General features: G+C 38.5%; 1 protein-coding gene across 6 annotated transcripts in view; it reads left to right on the top strand.

Annotated features, from left to right (window-relative positions):
- Nucleotides 1–15,319, top strand: part of OSBPL8 (oxysterol binding protein like 8) — a 208,020-nt gene that overhangs the window by 72,179 nt on the left and 120,522 nt on the right. For all 6 annotated transcript variants that reach the window (XM_003832884.4, XM_008958354.6, XM_055095924.2 and 3 more), the window contains exon 2: nucleotides 7–115. In XM_003832884.4, the coding sequence (XP_003832932.2) occupies nucleotides 74–115 (42 nt within the window). In that variant the 5' untranslated portion in view covers nucleotides 7–73. The remainder of the gene's footprint in view (nucleotides 1–6; nucleotides 116–15,319) is intronic.

Raw genomic sequence — 15,319 nt, 5'->3', positions numbered from 1 at the left:
TTTTAGGATTTGCAGATTTACAGAATGGCTGCACATTAATGGAAAGAGAAGCATAAACCTATCTTCTTTCATTATGGAGGGAGGTTTGGCGGATGGAGAACCTGATCGAACTTCGGTGAGTAGTTCAAATATGACATAGGTTCTATCATCTGTAACTGTGAAGTGTTTGATGTAAGCTAGGGTTTTGTTTTTAAAATATATTAAAAACAAACTTTTAAAAAGTATTTTTAAAATAATGCTTTAACTCCTTGAGAATTACAGATACTTTAAATGATATGAAAATTACAGATAGCTAGCTAGGCATGGTGGCTCACACCTGTAATCCTAGAACATTGGGAGGCCGAGATGGGTGGATTACCTGAGCTCAGGAGTTCAAGACCAGCCTGGGCAACAATGGCGAAACCCTGTCTCTACTAAAAATACAAAAATTAGCCAGGTGTGGTGGCACATGCCTGTAGTCCCAGTTACTCGGGAGGCTGAGGCACGAGAATTGCTTGAACTTGGGAGGTGGAGGTTGCAGTAAGCCAAGATAGCGCCTCTGCACTCCAGCCTGGGCGACAAAGTCAGACTCGGTCTCTAAAAAAAAAAAAAAAAAAAAAAAAATGAAAATTACAAATAGCTTAAAGTTTGTTGGAGCACACCAGTTTTCTGATATTTCTGCTCCATCCTCCTCCTCTTATTTTACCTATCCTTCCAGCCATATAGTGAAAGACATACTGATAGAATAATTTGTTTTCTCCCAAAACCTCTTTGTCTTAAGTGAAATCAAGAGAATGTTAACATTTGAGGAAATTAAATGCCTCCAAATCTCAAATCACATGCAGCTATGAGTAATAGTGGGAATGAAACAGTTAAAATAAGAGCAATTGCCATATATATTCTTTTTATAAAAATATAAAGATTTAATAAACATTTCTGCCCTGTGATCGTAATTGAATTCTGAAATTAAACAAGTAGTGGGTAGCAGGAAAAGTATACCTTACCCAATACATTTAAAAAAAATCACTAGTAGGATGGACTAAATGATGATTTGTCATTTTTTTCTCACTGTACAAAAAGATTTTACTCCAGAATAATTTCATTTTCAATTCTCTTGTTGCATTTTGAGTGACTCCATTATATATTGATGTATAGAGTCTTAGAAATATTTCTGTTACCTAAAGTAAAGGTGCCCCCTTCAGTAAAATGTAGTCAGCTGGTAGCTTTATCATTAGTTAGGTGGTAGATTCTTTAACAAATTTACATTGTTGGAATAAGGTAGAGCCCAACTTTTATGTCTTTTATATTGCTATGGAATTGAGAGTCACTATTAGATTGAGGTGTTTGTAAATTTTAGTTTAGTGAATGTCCTTTGTTCAGGCTCCAGTGTAGGAACAGTCTAATGATTGATAGCAAAATGCAGTTTTGCTGACTAATATTAACTTGGTCCCAGCCTTTCTTGAATTCCTGGTTCAGTCTTGTTTGGGGTTCTTAAATGATCAAAAAAAGTTAAACTTTAAAATAAATTGTTAGTAGAGAAGAAAATGGGTGTGGAAATTCTTGGCTTATGAAGAAGGCTGTTGTCACATTGATTTAAATGAAAAACGGATGGTAAGTTACCTTATTTTTACTATAATTTCAGAAGAAAAGTTAATATTAAGCCTTGTCTGTAGAACTTAATGTTTATTTTATGATAAACTTTACCTTTTTTTATATCTAATGGACTTAGATTCTTTCAACTCAAATACTTTTGGTCTTCTAGTGATATTAAAAATATCAGTTGCTGTTTTTAAGTGTATGCTTTGTTAGACTGTCCTCATAACAGCTATTAAAGGTAGATATTTGTTTATCCTCACTTTTAGAGGTAGGGAAATAGGCTCAGAGAGGTTAATTATCTTCTCTAAGACTTCACAGCTTAAGCGATAGAACTGAAATCTGTCTGTCTCTGAATAGTTTACTACTACGATGTTGACTACATACCTATATTTCTGAATAAAGTGTCTTAAAATTTGTTGTTACTTTTCAAAGTATGTATCCAAGTAAATGTTATTACATTTTATTACCAGACTCCTTTGGCTAAAGTAATAAAGTTTTAGTCATTTCTGGAGTGCGGTGGCGTGATCTCTGCTCACCGCAACCTCCGCCTCCTGGTTCAAGCAATTCTCCTACCTCAGCCTCCTGAGTAGCTGGGATTACAGGCATGTGCCACCACGCTTGGCTAATTTTTTGTATTTGTAGTAGGGACAGGGTTTCTCCATGTTGGTCAGGATGGTCTCAAACTCCCAACTTCAGATGATCCACCTGCCTCAGCCTCCCAAAGTGCTGGGATTACAGGCGTGAGCTACTGCGCCCGGTCTTAGTCATTTACTATTCCAAATTTTGTTGATATTGAGAAGTTAAAAGTTGTTTGAAAAGTAGTGAGAGGCCGGGCACGGTGCGTCACACCTGTAATCCCAGCACTTTGGGAGGCTGAGGCGGGTGGATCACCTGAGGTCAGGAGCTCGAGACCAGCCTGGCCAGCATGATGAAACCCTGTCTCTACTAAAAATACAAAAAAATTAGCCGGACGTGGTGGCAGGCACCTGTAATCCCAGCTACCGAGGAGGCTGAGGCAGGAGAATCGCTTGAACCTGGGAGGCAGAGGTTGCAGTGAGCTGATATCGCGCCACTGCACTCTAGCCTGGGCAACAAGAGTGAAACTCCATCTCAAAAAAATAATAGAAATACAAGTAGTGAGAACAGTTTTTCTTTTCTTGTTCATTAGGTTCCTTCTGTGAAATATTATAGCTAATTTTAGAGAAAATAATACCAATAATTTCAGTGTAAACTACTGAAATATTCTGTATTTGAAACTAACGTTGAGGTCCACTTTTGAGTTAACTATAAAATAATCACCTTTGAACTGCTTGGTCTAAGCTAGTTACTGTTTAGATCTGGGAGAAGTGGATCAGAACGTGAGCTCTGTAAGACATTTAGTAGCTACATGTTAAAATCTGAGCCCTGTCACTTAGTTGTATGACTTGGGTAGTAAATTCTCCAGGTTTCTAGTTTCCTTATAAATAGAGATAATTGTAATATCTACCTCCCAAAGTTATTTTCAATATTAATTGAGAAAATATGTCTATGAAGTGCCTATTACAAGGCTACACATACGTAAACATCCATTAAATAAAAGCAACTGTTTTTATTGTTATTATAACTATTAATATTAACCCTTCTCTACAAAAAGATAAATAATTAAAAGTCAGGAGAAGCCTGTGAAGATTCAGTGATTGCTCCACACTAGAGTAGTTGGAGAAGCTTTCTTAAGAGAACATAAACTTTGAATTGCACATGAACGTAGGGATCATAGGATTGAAAATGAGCAAGGAAAGCATGCCAGGTGAGAGAATAGCAAGTGGCAAGGCTAAATAGGGAATTAATTGCTCAGTTTATTCAGGGTATAATTAGTAAAAAATATTAAGGCAGGATGGAAGGAAGTGAGTGATGTTTAGAGGAATAATGATGGATATGCCAGATAGAGACCAAATTTATGGAAGGCTTTGAGTGCTAGACCAGGGATTTTGGATTTGATTCTGCAAGTAATGGTTTGTCATTTAGTATTTTTATGTAGATGAATCTGAAAGCAGTGTATAAAATGATTTGGAGGAGTGAATATTAAGAGAGTATTACAAGGCCGGGCTCAGTGGCTCACGCCTGTAATCTCAGCACTTCGGGAGGCCGAGGCGTACAGATCACCTAAGGTCAGGAGTTCAAAACCAGCCTGGCCAACATGGTGAAACCCCATCTCTACTAAAAATACAAAAATTAGCCAGGTGGCGTGGCGGGCACCTGTAATCCCAGCTACCCGGGAGGCTGAGACATGAGAATTGTCTGAAGTCGGGAGGCTGAAGTTGCAGTGAGCTGAGATCATGCCATTGCACTCCAGCCTGGGTGACAAGAGTGAAACGCTGTCTCAAAAAAAAAAAAAAAAGACTATTACAGTGATCTTGGGGTGAGGTTGTGGAAGAAATCTGACTTTATTATTCATTTGCTTTCCTTCTTGAACATAATACAAATTTTTTTTTATTGAGACAGAGTCTCGCTCTGTTGCCCAGGTTGGAGTGCAGTGGCATGGTCTCGGCTCACTGGAACCTCCATCTCCCTGATTCAAGCAGTTTGCCTGCCTCAGCCTCCCGAGTAGCTGGGATTACAGGTGCACGCCACCACGCCAGGCTAATTTTTTTGTATTTTTAGTAGAGACGGGGTTTCACCATGTTGGCCAGATGGTCTGGAACTCCTGACCTCAGGCTATCCATCTGCCTCAGCCTCCCAAAGTGCTAGGATTACAGACATGAGCCACTGCAGCCAGCCAATACGATATGTTATTTTTTGAGACAGAGTCTTGCTCTGTCACCCAGGCTGGAGTGCAGTGGCATAATCTCGGCTCACTGCAACCTCCGTCTCCCGGGTTCACACCATTCTTCTGTCTCAGCCTCCTGAGTAGCTGGGACTACAGGCGAGCGCCACCATGCCCGGCTAATTTTTGTATTTTTAGTAGAGACAGGGTTTCACCATATTGGCCAGGCTGGTCTTGAACTGCTGACCTCATGATCCGCCTGCCTCGGCCTCCTAAAGTGCTGGGATTACAGGCATGAGCCACCGTGCCCTGCCCAATACTATATATTTTTAAAACACATTTGCTCACTTGTTATTCTAGTTGCATATGGTTCTATTTTTCTGGTAGTGCTGTTTGTCTTAGATGGCAGGTACTAAAAAGTATAGGTTAAATCTATCTTTCTATATGTGGTACTTATATGCCACACAACATGAGAATACTTTTTAATATATGTCTTAAACTATCTTTTGAAAGTTTACAGTTTTCACTCTAGAAATTAACTGCTCAAAATGCTTTAAAGAGTCAAAGTTTTATGACCTGATTGAGGTAGACTAAAGAAGTGAAATATCTTTGTAGATTAGAGAAAATTGAATATGTTCCTCAACTTAAGGATAGTCACTCTATCTTGATTTTTTTTTTTTTTTGAAACGGAGTTTCGCTCTTGTTGCCCAGGCTGGAGTCCAATGGCACGATCTTGGCCCACTGCAACCTCTGCCTCCTGGGTTCAAGCAATTCTCCTGCCCCAGCCTCCCAAGTAGCTGGGATTACAGGCATGCGCCACCACGCCCGGCTAATTTTGTATTTTTAGTAGAGACAGGGTTTCTCCATGTTGGTCAGGCTGGTCTCGAACTCCCGACCTCAAGTAATCCGCCCGCCTTAGCCTCCCAAAGTGTTGCGATTACAGGCGTGAGCCACTGCACCCGGCCTATCTTTTGAAGTATTTCCGAAGTATTATTTCTTTTATCTCTTGAAGCAAAGGAAACTGCTTCATAAGTTTTATTAGAGGGCAAAATCTTTTATTGTATTAAAAATTGATTTTATAAATGATTTTTTAGAAGAAAGCAACAATTTAAAAAATATGTATGAATCTTTTTTATGCTCTCAGTTGAGAAAATCTTTAAGATTCTAATTCAGGTTGGGTACCTTGAATCCAAAAGCTTTCTGAAGTGGAAGCAACTGCAAAAATGATTTAGTTCAGCAATTCTTAGAATATAGTCAATGAGTGTCTTCCTGGAGAGCCTAGAGATGATCCAACTTCCTGTAACTGATTTTTACATACTAGGTGAGTTATTCATAATTTAGATTTGGTGATCATAAAGTAAAATTGCTGTGTTATTAGAGTTTATTCAAAGCCTTAAATCGTTTTCTAAGAAGCTCAGCTATCTATAAAAATTAGCAACATTTTAGAGCTTGTGCATGCAAATTAATGGAATTACACCACTTTTTGCTACAGCAAGTATTATTTTGAGTGGGTCACAGTTTTAAAATATTGCTGTTTTTGTCCTGTTATAAATACTATTAGATTAACTTCATTATTATGATTATTGATTTAGTGTATTATGTGGTGTTAGTGATAGCATCTTTCTAACAATAGTATTCACATTTTTTTTATTTTTAAATTTTTGGCAGAGACAGGGTCTTGCTCCATTGCCCAGGCTGGACTGTAGTCGTGTGATCCTAGCTCACTGCAGCCTTGAATTCCTGGGCTTAAGTGATCCTCCCACCTCAGCCTCCAGAGTAGCTTGGACTACAGGCCTGCCCCACTCTGTCTGGCTAATTTCTAAATTTTTTTTTAATAGACGCAGGGTCTTGCTATGTTTCCCAGGCTGTAACAACAATAGTTTTTTATGTACAACTTCCCAATAATTGGCCTCTAAGGCATTTGTGCATTCAAGTTTAATGATAATTTATCCATATGCCAATTACTAATCCTCTGAAAGTATTGTTGTACAATAGCACTTCTTTAAATTTTACCGTTGGTCGTTGTGCTCTTATCCTATTGCGACTGTAACAAATTGCCACAGATTTAGAGGCTCAAAACAACACAAATTTATTCTCTTAGCAGTTCTGGAAGTCAGAAATCTAAAAGCAAAGTGTTAGCAGGGTTGTTTTCCTTCTGAAGACTCTGAGGGAAGAATCCATTTTCTTGCTTTTATCAGTATCTAGAGAATGCATTCATTTTTTTGGCTCATGGCCCCTTCCTTGTATCACTTCAACCTTTGTCTTTTGTTATCACATACCCTGCTGCTCATTTAGGCCCTCTTGCTTCCTCTTATAAGGATACTTATGACTACATTGAGCTCAGTTACATAACCCACTCAGAAAATCAGATAACTGCCCTATATCAAGATCCTTAACCTAATCACATCTGCAGAGCCCCTTTCACTACAGAAGGTAACATTCACAGCTTCCAGGGATTAGGGTGTGGACATCTTTGGGAGGCCATTGTTCTTTCCTCCAGAGCCAGTATTAACCTCTGGAGTAACCTAACCTATTGGAAGTGGGTCCTGTTGTTGGATAACCCAAAGTCTGTGGTCTGCCCAGGCATCTAACCTGAGGAGTTGCCAGCTAGATTGAAGTCCTAAATAATGAAAATTCTTAAGTTGCAGGGATCTCCTTATGTAAAGTTAAAATAACTGTGAAGATTTTAGTCACCAGTTTATTACTTACATTCTTATTTTCTCATGTTAAAATAACTTCATCTTCCCAACAGCTGCTTGCTAACTCTAACAGTTTGTATTAATCATACATACAAGATTGTTAATAGAAGTTATTCTTGAACTGAAATGGAGTAGTAGAACGTACCCCAATATACCCGTTACTCATCTTCAACAATTATCAACTTGGGTTGACATTGTTTCATCTATACTCCCACCTTCCTAAGCCAGAGTTTTTGAACAAATCTTAGATAAATCATTGTATTCATAAGTATTTACTGTCCGTATATATCTCCAAAATATAAAGACTTTAAAACTTTGATCATAAATACATTATTCCTAAAAATTAATAACTCTTTAGTCAGATAATTATTCAGTGCCTGCACTTCCCTAGTTCTCTCATATTCTTTTTTTTTTTTTTTTTTTTTGAGATGGAGTTTCACTCTTGTTGCCCAGGCTGGAGTGCAACGGTGCGATCTCGGCTCACTGCAACCTCTGCCTCCTGGGTTCAAGCGATTCTCCTGCCTCAGCCTCCCGAGTAGCTGGGATTACAGGCATGCGCCACCATGCCTGGCTAATTTTTGTATTTTTAGTAGAGACAGAGTTTCTCTGTGTTGGTTATGCTGGTCTTGAACTCCCGACCTCAGGTGATCCGCCAGCCTCGGCTTCCCAAAGTGCTGGGATTACAGGCATGAGCCACCGCGCCCGGCCTCTCATATTCTTTTTATAGTAGGTTGTTGTGTTGGACTTAGTTGATAAGTCACAAGTCTTTTTGAATCTTTTAAATCTCTCTGATATCTGTTAATTTTTACCTTTCAATTTATTGAAAAAACACGATAGTTTATTCTGTGGAGTTTTCTACAATATGAGTTTTCCCCTCATGGTGATGTTTAAGGTGTTCATCAGTCCCTTATATTTCCTGCAAGTTGGTTGTTAGAATTAGAGGCTTGCACAGATCAAGGTTCAAATTTTTTTTGACAATAATGATGTACAAATGGTGTTGTATGTAACCGTCAGGAGGCACATAATGTCTGATTCTCTCTCTTTATGTGGTAATAGCAACCATTGATGATCATTGCCTAGATCTGTTAGTTCGATAGTGGTATACCTTAGAATTCTAATTGGGTTAGAAAAGTGGAGGCTGGAAAGAATGATTATGACTAGTCTGTACCTTTTGAGCAAGCAAACCAATCAACATACATTTTTTTAATGCAATAAAAATCTATTTTAATTTTTAAAAAAATTTTGTGTGCATGTAGTGGGTGGATATATTTATGGGATATATGGGATGTTTTGATACAGGCGTGTAGTGCGTAATGATCACATGGATGATGGGGTATCCATCCCCTTAAGCTTTTATCCTTTGTGTTACAATCCAATTATACTCGTTTAGTTATTTTAAAATGTACAATCCAATCTACATTTTGTTAGGTATTTTGTCTTTTGCCACTTTATAGCTTTATTGAAACTTCTATTAAAGGGAGACATTTAGAAAAGGTCAAAATAATTTGATAGGTATACTTTGTTATACTGAGACAGAGTCTCGCTCTGTCGCCCAGGCTGGAGTGCAGTGGCATGATCCTGGGTTCATGCCATTCTCCTGCCTCAGCCTCCCGAGCAGCTGGGACTACAGGCGCCTGCCATCACACCCGGCTAATTTTTTGTATTTTTAGTAGAGACAGAGTTTCACCCTGTTAGCCAGGATGGTCTCGATCTCCTGACCTCGTGATCCACCCGCCTCGGCCTCCCAAAGTGCTGGGATTACAGGTGTGAGCCACTGTGCCCGGCCTGTTACACTTTGTTTACATCTCCATTACTTTAACTTCTGAAAGTTTTGTTAGCAGTACTTAAATATTTGTAATTGTTTGAACTTCCTAAGTGTGAATATATTGCTCAGTATTACCTATTGTGTGAGTACTAAAGATTCCATCTCATTATGTCGTTTTTCTTTTTTTTTTTCTTACCTTATTAGATGGTTATTCTTGTTAGAGGCTTGAGTAATGTAAAAATCATTCAGGTATATAATTGGACTCTGTAGTAAATTTGGGGAGCCTCATTGGAGAAAGCGTTAGCTTTTTAAAAGAAAGAGAAATAACCAGTGGCATACAGAATGTAACAGCAGAATTCCCAGCCACACATCTTTTGTGTTTCTATTATTCTTGGAGATTTTCTTAAAGTGGGTTCCCAGGACTCTGAGACTCTCTAAGACCCTTTCAGAGAATCTGTGAGGGGTAAAAATTATTTTTTTTTGTAATAATACCATGGTACTTTATATTATTTGTCTTTTTTATCCTCATAAGGGCACAGTAGAACTTTCCAGAGACCACATAAAACATGATGTCATTGCTCTGGTGGCTACTGGAGGGTGTGTTTGTGAATTCTTTTTTTTTAGATGGAGTCTCACTCTGTTGCCTAGGCTGGAGTGCAGAGGCGCAATCTCAGCTCACTGAAGCCTCTGCCTCCCAGGTTCAAGCAATTCTTCTACCTCAGCCTTCGGAGTAGCTGGGATTACAGGCGCACCACCATGCCTGGCTAAGTTTTGTATTTTTAGTAGAGATGGAGTTTCACCATGTTGGCCAGGCTGATCCCAAACTCCTGACCTCAGGTGATCCACCATCCTCAGCCTCCCAAAATGCTGGGATTACAGGTGTGAGCCACCACGCCCGGCCATGAATTCTTTTGTTTTCAATTTTTTTTTTTTTAGTTTAATTTTTTCTAAGATATATATATTTTTAAATAAACTTTGTTTTAGAACAGTATTAGGTTTACAGAAAAATTGTAAAGATAATAGAGTTCCCATATATGTTGTACCCCCCCTTCGCCTATTAGGAACATCTTATATTAGTGTGGTACATGTGATGTAATTGATGAACTCATGTTGATACATTATTAACAGAAATCCATACTTGATTCAGATTTACTTAGTTTTTACGTAATGTCCTTTTTATGTTCCAGGATCCAATTCAGGACGTCACGTTACATTTAGTTCTCGTGTTTCCTCGTGTTCTTCTTGATTATGACCGTGTGTCAGACTTTCTTTGTTTTGAATGAACCTTGACTATTTAGAGGGCTACTGGTTAGTTATTTTACATAGTATCCCTGAACTGGAATTTGTTTGATATGTTTTTCATGATTAGACTAAGTTTAATGGATTTTGAGAAGGAAGACCACAGAGATAAAGTGCCGTTTTCATCACATCATACCAAGGGTATATTCTGTCAGCATAACTTATCTTTGCTGTTGACCGTGATCACCTGGCTGAGGTGGTTAGTAAATTTCCCATTAAATTTGTTTTTAATTCAGAAAATATTACTAGGCATAATCCACATATACAATAGCTCTTTGGAGTCTTCAACAGTTTCTAAGAGTATAAAGGAAACTCGAGACCCAAAAGTTTGAGTTGGTCATCTAAGCCTTAAGCAACTAACACTTTAAGAAAGAATAATTGACAGCTGCCTGATATGACAAAAGGAACCAAGAAGATGAGGTTTGGGGGTGGGAGAGCAGAAGAAAGAATTGACAGGGCCTTTAAGAATAAGGGAGTGATACCAAGATAAACTCTGGCTTTTTTATAACTCTGCTTTATGTTGAGACAGGACCTCTACCTTTCAGCAGTTTTTTGACTTTGTTTCTTTCTTTTCTCATTTGGTCATTTAACAGATATTTGTTGAATGTCTGCTTACTTTTCATTAGTTTTAATATTTTGTCTGATTCATATCATCTGCAAATAATAGGTTTTTTTCCCTTTTTCTTCCATTCCTTATACAGTTGAGGCTGTGGTTTTATGAATGTATGTCTGGCGATGAGACTTGGGAAGTCTTTTCTAGAAAGGTATTCATTCTGTGTAGGTTTTCAGAATTATTTAAAATTTAGTGTTCTGTTACTATTTAAATCTTTTATGCTTTCCTTTTGCATCTCTTATTTTGTGAATGTGGCACTTCTGTTTCATTCTTTCATCTTGCTTAACTTATGTATATTTTCCATCTTTTTTCTTCCTGATGACTTCTTTTTGAATTACTTGATCATTCTTCTAGCTCATTAATTTATTATTGGATCATATTCATTTTGCTTTTCAAGCCTACTATATTTTATTTCTCTATAATATTTTTATACCCAGTATTATCAGCTTTAAAAATATTTGCTTGTTCATGCTTCAGTTTTATAATATCCTCATTTATCTTAAACATGTTTATTAAGTTTTTGATTAGTTTGGTTCACTGATTTTCTTTTCTTTCACCAAGATTGTTCAGTTTGTTGTCTTTCACAGCACTTGGGCTCCTTAGAATATTATTTTTGTTTGTGAGCTTATATTCTCTTAATAATATTCTTCTGGGAATATTACTGCCTTGTCTGATACTGTCCTACATAGAAAGGTAAGAGCCCAGGGACTAACTTCACCATTTTGGTCAATCTAGAGAATACATGTCTTAGGGTAGAGAATCTTTTTTATTAAAATCATAGCTTCCACCTCATTTCCCCAGTTGCTTATATATTCTGTTTCTTAGGGAACTTTTCTTTATCTCTGTTCTGAGCACACTTCTTATCCATAAACTGTCTCCTCAGTTGTAAACAGCCCATTTGAGAGAAAGCGCAGTGGACGGTAGTAGTTGGCCTCTCTGCCTGCATTTGGTATGTGTGTACTGCAGCAGTACTGCATGTGTGTACACGCACAGTTTAAAAGCAAAAATGCTTACTTAGGACTGTGTTTAATGCCTCTGTGTGGAATTAAATCATGTTTTGTGCTCATAGTAAAAACAGGGTGTTCAATGATTAGAGAGAAAAGAGCATAGAAAGATGGCTGACTTCCAACCCTTCCTCCTGTTCCCTTCTCCTGGCCTTTCCTTTATCTGTGATACTCCACTTTCTCCATCTCCAGGGACGGGTTCAGGGGCTAGGGTCGGGTGGGGACTTGTTACTTCACTAGTAATTCAGTTCTTACTTGCAAAAGCAATTGGCTTCTTCTTTATTGGCTTTGCATTCTCTGTGTATAGAGAGGCTGAAAGTGGACCAGAGATTTAAAAGAACAGAACTGTTGCACAGTTAATTCATATTAAGATCTTTGTCACATGTGATACACAGTTTAAAAACTAAAAAATAGAACTATTAAGGGACCACCTGAAAAAACAGACTGTGTCATTTACTCAGTGTAGACAGTGAAATTATTTAACAGGAGAATAGCCAAAGCTATTTGTTTTGCTAATCTAGACTTTGGGAGGACAACTGGCTTTAAATACTTATTATTTCCTTCAGTATCCATAAATAATGCAACTACTTAGCTTTTAAACATATGAAGATTTTTTAAAAGTATTGTCATTTGCTCTTTCTCCCAAGTTTTAAGACATGCCAGAGCTTCTCATAAGTAGGATATAATTAAAGCTTAGACACCCACAGCTCCACATTTAACTCTTAATTAAAATGGTGTATGTTAAGAATCTTAAATTTAAGATTAAAATAAAAAAATTCATGGGAGTCCCATAAAACCTCAGAAAGAAATGTGAAGGATTCAAATTTCAGCATATTGGAGATATGTGAAGATAAAATTTGGTTAAAAGTCCAACCAAATCTCTACCTGTCTTTCTAGTGACAGTAGAACAATAAAGAGATTTTTATCCGTACCTCAGCTTAGTAGGTTTTCATTAAGTTGTGACTGCTTCAAAAGTCACCGGTTCAGAAGTCAACTTAAGTTTAATAGGGTGAAAATAGCAGCAATGGAGCAAGAGCAAGCTTGGGGATTGGGTGATGAATTTATATGCATGTGTTTGTCTGTGTACACACATACATATAGACATAAAATTTAATTTTGGGCTGGGTGCAGTGGCTCACGCCTGTAATCCCAGCACTTTGGGAGGCTGAGGCAGGAGGATTGCTTGAGCCTGGGAGTTCAAGACTAGCCTGGGCAACATAGTGAGACCTTGTTTCTACAAATAATAAAAAACATTAGCCAGTCGTGGTGGCATGTGCCTGTGGTCCCAGCTACTCAAGAGGCTGAGGTGGGAGGATCACTAGAGCCCTGGCGGTTGAGGTTGCAGTGAGCCAAGATCATGCCACTGCACTCCAGCTTGGGCAACAGAGTGAGACTCTGCCTCCCCCCAAAAAGATTAATATTATTTTTATACATATACACACAAAATTAAATTATATATATATATGTATGTGTGTACATACGCAAATGCGTATATATAAATTTATCCCCCCATCCCAAGCTTGCTCTTGCTCCATTGCTGCTGTTTTCACCCTATTAAACTTAAGTTGACTTCTGAAGCAGTCACAAGTTAATGAAAACCTACTAAGTTGAGGTATGGATAAAAATCCCTTCATTGTTCTACTGTCACTAGACAGACAAGTGGAGATTTGGTTGGACGTTAAATCAAAATACTTAAAAAATTTTTATGTTTTTTAAATTTATTTTATTTTATTTAAACATTTATTGGGTTCAGCAAACTAACCTACCTTCATTAAGCACATTCTACACATAGTACCTTCCTAGGTTCATGCCTATACTGTGTTTAGAGCAGGTTTTATTTAGGTCTTATGGGTAAAACTGTTGGCTGCGTTAGGGGAATTAGTAGGAAATAAAGCTATTAGAAATGAATAATGACTAATGTTTATTAAATTTCTGCTGTGTGCCGCCAGCTATTCAAAATGCCTTGCCCATAAACTCATTTAATCTTTAAAATAACCCTATGAGATAGATAGAATTACAAGGATACAGAGACAAGGACACACATCTAGTAAGTAGCAGAGCTGGGATACATTTTGGCTCCAGGGGTGAACCTTTAATCACTTTCCTATATTGCGTCTCTTTGAATCAGATCATACAGGGCCTTGAATACTACTTTTACTATTTGGGATCTTTGTTGTTAACACAGTATGAAATTGTTGAAGATTTTGGAGCAGGGAACCAACCTGTTCAGAGTTGTGGTTTAGGAATATCAGCATGGCAAAATTGTGGAGTATTGGGGGCAACCAGTTGAACGTTAGAGTTATCTGGGATGTTTTGAAAAACTGATGTACAGCTACACTCCTATTCAATTGAATTAGAATCTCAGAGGGTGAGTTGCGTATATTAGTACCTTTTAAAGTCCCTTAGTTGATTTCGATGTGCATCTAAGGTTGAAAACCATAGAAATAGAGGTGGTTAGTTCAGGGAACAAGTTAGCATGCTGTTGTGAAATCTAGATAAAAGGCAATTAAAACTTCTATGGTAGTGTGTGGGTGGCAAGCCACCTAGGTGCCCAGGCAAGAGACCGAGGGCACAAGCTGTTCCAGTATAATAAAATATATAAAACAATAAGAGTTATACTAGATCTAGATCATAGACATAATGATATATGAATATCATTAATCATTAGTTTGTAGCAATTACTCTTTATTCCAATATTATAATAATCCTCGCTCTATAATCATAACCTAGGAAAAACCAGGCCACACAGAGAGATAGGAGCTGAGGGGACATAGTGAGAAGTGACCAGAAGACAAGAGTGTGAGCCTTCTGTTATGCCCGGACAGGGCCACCAGAGGGCTCCTTGGTCTAGTGGTAATGCCAGCATCTGGAAAGACGCCCGTTGCCAAGCAGACCATGGTCTAGCGGTAGCGTCAGTGTCAAGGAAAAACACCTGCTACTTAGCAGACCAGGAAAGGGAGTCTCCCTTTCCCCGGGGGAGTTTAGAGAATACTCTACTCCTCCACCTCTTGTGGAGGGCCTGACATCAGTCAGGCCTGCCCACAGTTATCTGGAGGCCTAACCGTCTCCCTGTGATGCTGTGCTTCAGTGGTCATGCTTCTAGTCCACTTTCATGTTCCATCCTGTACACCTGGCTCTGCCTTTTAGATAATATTAGCAAAATTAGTGAAAATACTAAAAGTCTCTGATATACAGAAATAATGGTGTAAGCTGTCTCTCTCTCTCCCTGTCTCTCTCTGCCTCAGCTGCCAGGCAGGGAAGGGCCCCCTGTCCAGTGGACACGTGACCCACGTGACCTTACCTATCATTGGAGATGGCTCACACTCCTTACCCTGCCCCTTTGTCTTGTATCCAATAAATATCAGCACAGCCTGGCATTCGGGGCCACTACCAGTCTCCGCGTCTTGGTGGTAGTGGTCCCCCGGGCCCAGCTGTCTTTTCTCTTATCTCTTTGTCTAGTGTCTTTATTTCTACAATATCTTGTCTCCACACACAGGGAGAAAAACCCACCGACCCTGTGGGGGCTGGTCCCTACAGTAGTGGTAGCAGAATAGAAAATATGTGGAAGGAATTAGAGATGCAAATCAGCAGGACCTGGTGATTGATTGGATGTGTGGTTTC

This window comes from Pan paniscus, chromosome 10 (assembly GCF_029289425.2).
Source record: "Pan paniscus chromosome 10, NHGRI_mPanPan1-v2.0_pri, whole genome shotgun sequence".
Classification (NCBI taxonomy): domain Eukaryota; kingdom Metazoa; phylum Chordata; class Mammalia; order Primates; family Hominidae; genus Pan; species Pan paniscus.
Note: the sequence above shows the minus strand (reverse complement) of the source record. Positions and strands in the feature narration are given on the sequence as shown.